The sequence below is a fragment of the Diachasma alloeum genome, unplaced genomic scaffold (assembly GCF_001412515.2).
Source record: "Diachasma alloeum isolate Michigan unplaced genomic scaffold, Dall2.0 Dall_scaffold_78908, whole genome shotgun sequence".
Classification (NCBI taxonomy): Eukaryota; Metazoa; Arthropoda; class Insecta; order Hymenoptera; family Braconidae; genus Diachasma; species Diachasma alloeum.
This window is the reverse complement of record NW_021683643.1, coordinates 3,045,760-3,056,803: the sequence shown is the minus strand read 5'-3', so window position 1 is coordinate 3,056,803 and position 11,044 is coordinate 3,045,760. Positions and strand designations below refer to the sequence as shown.

General features: G+C 34.5%; 1 protein-coding gene across 4 annotated transcripts in view; it reads left to right on the top strand.

Moving 5' to 3' along the window:
• The window catches only part of LOC107047888 (whirlin), a 101,711-nt gene that overhangs the window by 56,923 nt on the left and 33,744 nt on the right, over nt 1–11,044 (top strand). For all 4 annotated transcript variants that reach the window (XM_015270785.2, XM_015270788.2, XM_015270787.2 and 1 more), the window contains one exon: nt 8,925–9,245. In XM_015270785.2, coding sequence (XP_015126271.1) covers nt 8,925–9,245 — 321 coding nt within the window. The remainder of the gene's footprint in view (nt 1–8,924; nt 9,246–11,044) is intronic.

Genomic DNA, 11,044 nt, shown 5'->3' with positions numbered 1-11,044 from the left:
AAACTGGCGGAATTTTTGGAGAACAACTTCGTACATGATTATCCTTTATTCAAAATCCATGAGGAGATATCACCTTGAGTGTCAAAGGAAAAACAGCTTTTCGTGAGTCTAGAAAATTTTGGAAACCGCTTTCCAAAATTTTCCCTCCTGGCCAGGCGGTCAGGATTACAGAGGGGAAAATGTCTCAGTTCTTACGGATAGATCCATAATTTTAAGGGAATGTATGTACAAATTGTAGGGGTTCCTCAAATTTATCAGAATTAGGGATACAATTACTGAAAGTTGGGGGCAAAATTTCCAATGTTTAGAATTTTTCCCCTGATTATTAGGATTGCGTCACTGGAAATTGGTGACTTAATCCCTTGATTCTAAGATTTCTCAGTCGTTAAACTCCAGAATGCCACGGCTCTCTAGAAAATAAGCATCCATATGTGATAACAGGTAAATTTCTATTAACAAATTCAGTTAAATATTAAGTTAGTTTAGTTCAATATTCAGTTATCAGTACAAAATAATATTGATTTTTGTTAGTGGAGCCTTACCCTTTAAAGCACTGGGGGCATCTGCATTCATCGTTCTTCCAGGAAAAGGAATTTGATAATAATGATACAATGAGGAAAAACAGACTTTATTTTCCCTGTGACCTAACGAAAAATTCTCTGACATTATTCTGAACCTTGTCTACTCTGACATTCGTTATTCAATATCAATATTTATGCGCACAATCTGAATATCGATCACAATTTAATGGCCAGGCGAAGGTGAGAGTGTAAAATAAGTAGAGAAGTTCCTCCATTCTGGTGTAATGTCAGAATATACGATGACATTAGTAAGGGGCGTCTGCCAACAATCTTCATGAAATAAAACTACAGTTCATTACCTCAATGGTATCCCTAAAAAACTTGTCGCTCTTGTTCCCTCACAGCCTCCGCAATTTCACTCGCATGTCTGTCTAGTTTTATACAGAACAGATCCCTAGGAATTGGTGGAAGCTGGCGCCAGGATTCCCGGCGCCCTCGTTCTACTCCTTGCTCCACCGTCATTTATCCTCCCATGTATATAGTGACGTAAGAACTATCGTATTCCTCCTCAGACCATTTCTTTCTACTCCACCCACTCCATTTAACTATCTTATTTTTCTCACAATTGTCGGATAATGTGAGCGAAGTTGAGACTTCGATGAAAACAATTCGTAATCGCAGAGATAATTAAGGATGTTCTACACCCTTTCTGCCAAAATTCATGTTTTTTTAATTTTTCTGGCAAACTTATGATGGAATTGACGTGAAAAAATATAACGTTTTTGCGTTTTGTCATTATTTAATGACTGACGAAATTTTAAGGTGGTGCGAACATTTTCCTGCGTTTTCTCTAAACTTTTAAAAAGAATCACAAAACTGTAGAAAAAACGCATGAAAATTATCGCACCACTACGCAACTNTTGCATAGAAAAACTTTTCGAATTCGCTAAAACATTTTACTGGAATTCTCTAGAAATTCTATTGAGATTCTATTAAAATTATATTTGTTTTTTGTGCTGATTCTATCAGATTTTGGATAGGAAAAAGTCAATAGATTTCTATTCTTCTATATGAATACTCTCTTGGAATTTTTCCTGTAGGAGTACTTGGGCATGAATGTTCTCTCGGATCTTGTAAGGCAAAACAACAAAAGATAGCGAAAAGGACGTGGAAAATCCGTGCCCAATAAGTTTAATACACTGTCATGGATTTCTTGAAATTTCAGTCAGAATGTCATCTGAATTTTCAATGTTGTGAGTTTGAATTCAATTTCAAATGAAAACGTTCATTGAATTTCTCATTCATCTTGAAAATTCAAGAAAATTGGGACGAAAATTTTTAAGAATATAGGTTTCATCATTGGACTGACGCCTTCGGCTTTCTGCTTGGAATATAAACTCACATTCGTCAGGAAACACTTTGTGAACCGTATGATGTAATCTGTGTTATTTTATTTAACCGAGGGAAGCGACATTAGAATACCGGCTTATCGGGCCTAGTAATATAAATAAGTTTTTTCTTTATCAATCAGCAGATTATCTTTGTAGGTGGGAGAATTTCTTAAGTATAATAAAATGCCCGCAAATTCCGTCTCGAAGTAACTCATCGCTTTGATCACATCTATTAACATCTATTAACCTATTCTATATAACTAGGCAAATCCTCTTAGAGGAATTAATCCAGTCTGAATTAATCGTTGACAATTCCATTCGAGGATGAACTTATTGAAATATCATATGCGTTTGGTGACTTCTATCTCAGCGGTTGAGTTCTATTTACTCTAGAAGTTTCGTAGTCTTTCGTTGATGTTTTTGACACTTCTACTTGGATTTGGAACGAACTCCAGTTATAATTCTGAAACAAAATAAATCAACGTCACTCCGATAAATATCAATTTTTCGAAAATGTTTCCCAGTTCAGAAGAGACAACGAACTTTCTATGGGATTCTTTTTTCGTTGCTCTCATTTATCTCCACCAAAAAGGTCGTTTATTGTCCTTACGAAATCACTTCCATTCCCCACAGATTCGGAGATATCCATCAATAACTCGCCCCGAAGATGAGTTGAATTTTATCGTTTATCACTCTACTGGTGATTTTTTCAGAAAATACCTGATTTATTTTGAAAATTGGGTGTAGAGAACGAGATTTTTCGGAATTCCGCACAAGATTGAATTGAATTTCCAGTGCTTGGTAATTGCTTCCGAATGGAAGCATTGCACTGTTAGAAATTTTTAAAATTTCATGGAAGATATGATAGTAATTCTCATGAGAGTGACATTGAATCGGATTTAGGGGAAAAATGGTAATGAAATTTCAAGTTTTAGGTAGAAGAATGCAAGGAAATTCATGAGTTTTCAGTGCGAGGGAGATGGAAATTTTACAACTTGATTGAATTTTCAATGGAACATGAATATTCAAAAATAAAATGACATGAAATATCCATTTTTCCCTGAATTTTCCTGATTTTTATAAATTATCACGGAATAATTCAACTGAAAACTCAACTATTTTATTGATTTTCAGATCATTCGAACAGAAAATCAATTAAATATTTTATTTTTCAATCACAAAATTTCCTTAAATTTCAGTGAAGATTGAATACGATAAAAAAGTCCGGGATTTCGCACGGAAAATTCAGACGAGAATTCTTCCCATCCAAATTTCAGCCAATAGAATTCCACTATTCGACTGTTATTTTATATAGTCAATACGGTACTCAACTGATAATTTTTTATAATTCAACTGGTAATTCTTCATGTTGATATATATATGAAAAGCAAAAGATTTTCTGGTCGAGTGAGCCCGTCGTTGGAACTGACAGATGGACTTTGTCTCATAGTACAATTCTCTTGGGCGAAATTTGAATGGAAAAATTCTTTTCCGAATACCACTCGAGCTTCAAAATTAATCAGGTATTTCTCTGATAATTTTCAAGCTCTTGTGGTATTACATACGGAAATTTTTAACAGTGTGCACGAAAAAAAATATCCTGGAATGTGCTACATAACAATGATACGTAACTCTGACATTATAATATTTTTATCGCCTGATGAAATAATATACTATTTTTCAAAAATCGTTTTCTCGACAACAATGTTCGGAAACTAAGGCTGATATTGCGCCTAAAAAATACTCTTGGTCTATTCTCTAAACTCTGAAAAGGTTCGCCCGAGAAAAATTTGCATAAACTACTTGGATATTCTTAAATTCTGAATATCTGGGGAAAGAATCAAAAAGTAGGGGAGCGGAGCAGAGTGGAACGTTTGCGATCGACTTAGAATTTTCCGTTCCACTTTGTCGCATCTCCTCCAACATTTTTCAAGAAATCAGCCACTTTCCCTAGAAAAATTCTGGAGTTCCATTTCTGTTTTGTAGTAAAATTAAGTTTAACGAGTGACTATTTTTTAAATGACCAATTACACTGTTAGATATTTTTTGAAAATTAAGTAATAGTTGCACTTGAATTCTCAATGCAGTGAATTTGAATTCAATTTAAGATGAAATCGTTCATGAAATTTCTCATTCAGATTGGAAATTCAGAATAATTGGATTTTCCATGTTAAATTATCCCTGATATTTCAATGACGTCTAGAATGTTCAAATTCCTTGTGAAAATTGAACATCACATCCAACTGAATTTTCAATGCATTAAAAATCAATTCAGGGAAATTGTTTCTTGAATTTTCAGACTATTTAATAATTTTCATTATTATGTGGACCTGAAAATTGCAATTCCATTGAATACTCCAGAATTCAACTGATTTTTCAATAACAAAATACATGAAAAGTTCGTGTGAATGAGTGATTGTTAAAAATTTCACGATTTTTAAATGAAATTTGAGGAATACTTTCCTAACAGTGTATAGGAAACACTGATGCATATCTGTGGTGCATTAACTGTAACTGTTGCATTTCCTACAATAAAAAATGCAGCGCATTATCAAGATCCATCAATAAATCAACTGTGCTCCACTTACTTGAGCTTGTTGACACACAACTCACCATAAATTTAATGAAAAATGATTGAACACGACTCTCAATTACACAAATCCTCTCACAACTATAAACCCAGCCTCAAACCAATGCATCAGAATTCCATTTCAGAATTAATCGACTGAAATATCATACGTGTTTGGCAACTGAATTTACACCAACGAAAATACCTTTTCTATCCCTTAGACTAGTGCCAGAAATGGTGATGGAATCTTTGGTGCTATCCATACCAGGTATTCTGACTATTTGCATGAACGTCGAGGGTCGAATTGAAATTCACCAGTGGCTCGTTTAAATCATAGAGCCACCAGATCACCGCGACAGTGAACCAATCGATTTTGAAATGTGTTTTATGACCCAACTACTGGGATTTGCAGATGAAAAATAGCATTTTTTCCCCTCTTCCAACTGCTGAATTTGGGATTCTCGATTGATTGAAATTGAGGGAAGGGGGTGAAATTTCTTTATTTCTCGGGATAAAGTAGCACTCGGTTCCGAGACGCAGGGACTCGAGTCAGGTCAAGGATAGCCAGGATATGACGTCACGGGCTTGCCTGGAGATCGATATCCCGGTGGCGCGTCACCCTCCACAAAACGCACTCCTGCTTATTTCTTCCTCTACTGTAATATCTTAACGTTAAATCATAGAAGAATTTATTCACGAAAACTTTTTCACACAGTGGCTTGAAGCTTAGGTTCAATATGGGGAAATATTTTATCATGAAGAAACAGTTTTGTAAACTTGAAAATAAAAATTTGTGGCAGAAATTTTTCAATGGAAGTGCCCAAAAAAAGAGAACTGTTGATTAATAACATTTTACTGGGCTAGTACGGTAAAGTGGATTAATTTTGACGGCTCCGGGAAAATTCACGTCCCAGCTTCGGTTTTTATGCTGCGCGCTATATACAAGAACATTTCAACTCGGATTTGCCACGGAAAATTCTTTTCCGGGTCCATCAAAATGAACCATTTAACCGTGCTCCAGAGTAATTTTTCTGGTAATTTTTATTTTCTCAGGATAATGTTTTACTCCGTGTAGAACTTCTAGAAATACAATTAGGAGCAGCTGACAGTGATCATCAATTGAAAATTAGAGAGATTCATCTTTTCGAGGAGAAGTAAGAGAGTAAATAAAAAATAACATCGTGCTTAAGGGAAGACTACACTGTTAGAAATTTCATGGAAGATATTACAGTAAATCTCATGAGAGTAACATTGAATCGGATTTTTTTTTAAATGGTTATGAAATTTCAAGTTTTAAGTAGAATTCACGGAAATTCGTGAGTTTTCAGTGGGAGTGAGATGGAAATTTCACAACCTGATTGAATTTTCAGTGGAACATGAATATTCAGAAACAAAATGACATGAATTTTCAAGTTTTCTCTGAATTCTTCTGATTTTTCTGAAATTTCTCGGGATAGTTGAACTGAAAAATCAAGTATTTTATTGATTTTCAGATCATTTAAATAGAAAATCAATGGAATATTTGATTTTTCAATAACAAGATGTCTTGAAATGTCAGTGGAACTTGAACACGATAAAAATTTCCGGAATTTGCCACGGATAATTCCGACGGAAATTTTTAACAGTGTACTATGAGTTTTAAAAGTCGCAGGCTATTGAAGTGAGATTTTTGATACATTGAAGATTGATTATAGATGTCTAAAAACGAATATTTAGTGCAAAAAATTAATCCTTCATTGTTGGTTTGCCCCGTAGACGCTTAAAATGTTTAAAATAATGCAAGGCCTCCAATTTTTGAGCTACAGAGTTTTTTTCCCATAAAAAAATTTGATTCGCAGAATTGAATGTTTTTTCGCAATACTTTTTTATTCATTTAAAAAACCAAACAAAGAAATTCAGAGAAACCAATAGAATAAATTGAATCGAAAAATCGAATTCTTTTGGTATTTTCTGTAGAGTACTTTTCATCGAACTTTTATATTGAAAAAACGCGCGGTTAAGCTGCCGATTTCACTAGAACCGGCCAAAAACCAATGGAAAGTTTAATAGAAGTTTAATAGAATTTTATAGAGAATTCCATAAGTTTTCTATGAAATTTTTTTGTACGCCGACCACAGTAATCTTTTGGATATTATAAAATAATAAATATGAACTAGAAAATACAATTTCATGTCCAAAGGCTTTCCGAAAAATATTGACTTAATTTTCATGCTTTGCACTAAATTTGAATTTCACATATCAGTTGGAAATTTCAAGTTTCTGCGATATTCTGACGCTTAAGGATATTTCTCGAGAAAAAAATTGTTTACTATCATGAGAAATCTCTCTCGTCAAGCATCCCAAGAATTCTCTCTTAGAACGCAGTCATAAAGTTCTCAAGAGGGATAACTCCACAACTTGCTTACGGAATATTCGGAGTTTAACGATATTAGTGGAAAGCCCCGCCGCTTAGAAAATTTAACGGGCTAAAAGAAAGCCTCTTGATGAATTCTTTGCAATCTCTTAATTTTCAAGACATCTGCAGAATAATTTCCTCATGAATTTTCCACTAAGCCCTTCGTACCACTGCACAACAATCAGCATATCAAGTCCCTCCTTACATCCATTTCACCGCTCGAGGAATTTTCTTTCGCATTATGTTGCAAACAACTCCAGAGTGCAGAAGCTTGTCGTAATTCACGATGACATCTATTATATAGAATATTCTCAGAACAATGAGAAAAGTCTTCCAGAAAATTTTCATAAACCTGTGCATGTCTAAGATTCTTGCGCAATAATCAAGTCCGCCCAAGAATGAAAAAATTTCATAGAAAAACCTACCGAATTCTATTGGATTTCTAGTGAACTTTCTATTAGTTTTTGACCGATTCTATTGAAATGTTCAATAGAAAATATTCTGTAAAAAAAGTGGATGAAATTCGATTTTTCTGTAGAAATGATTCTATTGTGATATTTTCTATAGAATTTCCTCTGCTCAAATTTTATAAGTTTTTTTGATTGATTTTCTTGGTAAAAGAAAAAGAAAAATAGAATGGAAAAACTTGAGCCATGGAAATTCTATAGAATATTTTCTATTGAACATTTCAATAGAATCGGCCAAAAGATAATTGAAAGTTCAATAGAAATCCGATAGAATCGTCTAGCGAATTCGCTAGGTTTCTTTTGAATTTTTTCGTGTGCGCAGAAAGGTATTATTTGATTTAATTCAGTATAGAGAAAAAATTGATTTGAAAATAATTATTGTGCTACGATTAGGAATGCAAAATGACGGTCATTTTTTACATGCATCAAATCAGCCGTAAATTTACCGTTTTCTGACCATTTCTGACTTGACGCATACCTCGTGATGCAAACTGACCAGTCAACTTATCCAATTGTCAGTAATTTTTTCTCGTTGTCGATTATGCTGAAAAATCGTTTATCTAGTTGTAATCTGACCGTCATTTTTATGCTCGCTCATTTTTTTTTCATTTTCTTCATAAATTTTTTAGAAATTTGAATAAAATTATGAATAACGCCAAAACGGAAATCGAAAATTTAGTGAATATTACCTTAGTACGGAATAGCAAAAAAATCAGAAAAGTTTCGTAGAATTTTTCTCATTTATTATTATCATAGAATCTATAAAGCTCAATTATAGAAAAACAGTCGTATAAAATTTTTCATTGGATAAATGATGTTGTAAATCTTCTCATTTCAGAACTAATTAAAGAACTCTTTCAAACATACGGTGCCTAAAGCAGGCTATCTCTGACTTAAATTTGAAGAGTTCTGCACGGAGAGAATTTTTTTAGAAAAATTCTAATGCTAGCACGGGAAAAGAGGCGCAAAGTGACGGCCAGGAAAAAATTCCAGTGTCGGCACTAGAAATTTTATTGGGGAAAACGTGAATTTTTCCCCGTATTTCTGTGAAAATTTCACAGAAATCCCCAGAAAATTTACCAGAAATACCAAGAAATTTTACCTCAACAGCATTAGAATTTTTCACAGCCGATGGATTGCGATTTTTTCCAGTATTCATACTAGAATTTTTCTAGAAAATTTCTCTCCGTGTGAGTTCCAAAGCTCAACTCAGGGGTCGAATTTCGAAGTAACACGATAACATGATCAACGATATTTGTCGCGCTCTATCTAGACGTAAAATGACCGTCAAGATTTTTTCTGATTTTTGTGACGGGAAACTCCGTCACCTTTTTTTGACCAAAAATGGTCAGCAATTGGCCTTCGATCAACGACGTATAATTTATTGTAAAATGACGGTAAATTGACCGGTCAGCTTTGTCCATTATCTTCCTAGCTACGATACCTCAAGCATTAAAAAATGAATTATTTCCACCCCTCCATAATCCCGGCCCGTTAAAAAAGTGAACCCCAACGTATCATTAACATTATTCAGAATTGAGGTTTACAATGAGAAAAAAATAATAGCATTTTTCGAAACAGATGTTGAAGTCTTGTCGTACTTTGAGCATGACAGTGCGTGGACCAGCCCTAGATCCAAGATGTCGTGGTGGTCATCCAGTTTGGTCAGGCTCTGGTAGACAGCAGTCGTGTTCCTGGATGGATCGTCAGGGTCGTCCAGCATCACCACCCCCCCTTCATCCCCGTGACTCGCGTTATGGTTCACGAACACGAAAGGTAGAGCTCTGCATCGAACCAGGCCAATCCCTAGGGCTGATGATAAGGGGAGGACTGGAATACGGTTTAGGAATCTACGTGACTGGGGTTGATAAGGACAGTGTGGCTGATCGGGCTGGTCTCTTGGTAATGTTCGCCATCTTCTAATATTCATTGTTTTGAACGTCATTATTCTTACTGGGGTCAGTTCACTGAGAGAAAAACGAACAAGTTCTCGAACAAGTCTTGTTTGGGCCAACAAAATCGTTAGTTGAAAGTTACCAAAAAAATTATAGGGAACTTGCGTGAAGCTCGATTCTATCTAACTCCTCTTTTCACACATTCCTCGTACACTGATAGAACGGTTCAGTCGAACCAAACGAGACTTTTTAACTATTACCACGATTCGTTAACTATTAACGAATCACGGTAACATTTAAGAAGTCTCGTTTGGTGCAACTGAATCGTTCCACCATTTCTATCAGTGTATCATGGATAGTTGAACGGAGAAAATTATGGAGAAATATTGCCTAGATGTCTTATGATAATTAATTGAAAAGCAGTCGTTTTCGAAATCAATTTTTCGGTCATGACATCACGAATACGGTCAGGTAACGCGTCATGGTCGAAAAAGAAGAGAGTGGGGAGTCGTCGTCCTCCATTGGCCGAGGCGGATCTCAAGAGCGGGTTAGGTCGGCCCGAGCTATTCTGTGATTGGTCCAGCGCTCGACCGTTCGTGTGACGTCATTAACAATTTCAAAGCGTTTGAAATCTTCAACTTTTAACAATTAATTATTAATTAATGAGCAATATTTCAAACGTTTATGAATGAAAATCGAATTATTCAGGTCTCAAACTTGAGATTAGAAAATTGAAAAAAATTCATGCAAGTTCCCTATTGTTTGATTCGAATTTGAAAGTCTCAAATATGAATAATTGCTTTGCTTTCAATAACAAAGAAATATTTGGCTCAGGAGGCGGATCATTCACACAAAACTGTGCCTTTTCAGGATAAAAATATGTTTAATAGAGGGAAGTTTATCAAGAAATATTTTGTCCCGAAATTACAAGTTTGCTGTCATATCATTATTATTATTTCATTTGAGAATTCATTTTTTGTCTGTGATTATTGCATAGCCGAAACGACAAACTACTATCCCTGGCTTCATATAAAACGAGCATTTGCCGGGAGTAAAATCCGTATGGGAGCATCAAATAATGAAAAGTAGTGCTAGAAATTACATTTCTTGCTTGCATAGAGAATAAATTTTTTTTGAAAAGACTAAATTTATTTTTGCAATAAAATTTTTCAATCGTGGCGCGCGCTTCACATATTTGTCACAAAAAAATCAATTTTTGATCATTTTTAACATACGATTGTTTGGCCCAAGTACACTGTTAGAAATTTTTTGAAATTTCATGGAGATTCACGATATTATAGTAAATCTCATGAGTGTGACATTGAATCGGATTTAGGAAAAAAATGGTTATGAAATTGCCAGTTTTAAGTAGAATAATTCACGGAATTTCATGAATTTTCAGTAAGAGTGAGATGGAAATTTCCCAACTTGATTGAATTCTCAGTGGAACATGAATATTCAGAAACAAAATGACATGAATTTTCAATTTTTCCCTGAATTTTCCTGATTTTTCTGAATTTTCACAGAATAATTGAACTGAAAAATCAAGTATTTTATTGATTTCCACATGATTTGAACAGAAAATTAATGGAATATCTCATTTTTCAATGACAAGTTTTCCCGAAATTTCAGTGAAACTTGAACACGATAAAAATTTCCAGAATTTGGCATGCAAAATTCAGACGAAAATTTTTAACAGTGTAAGACTTATTTGAGAACCCTGCTGTTTTTCTCTCAGTGTCTAAATATGATCGAACCTCGTTTTTCCGTATTATCAGGAGATTCATGCTGCTAGGTGCCATAAGA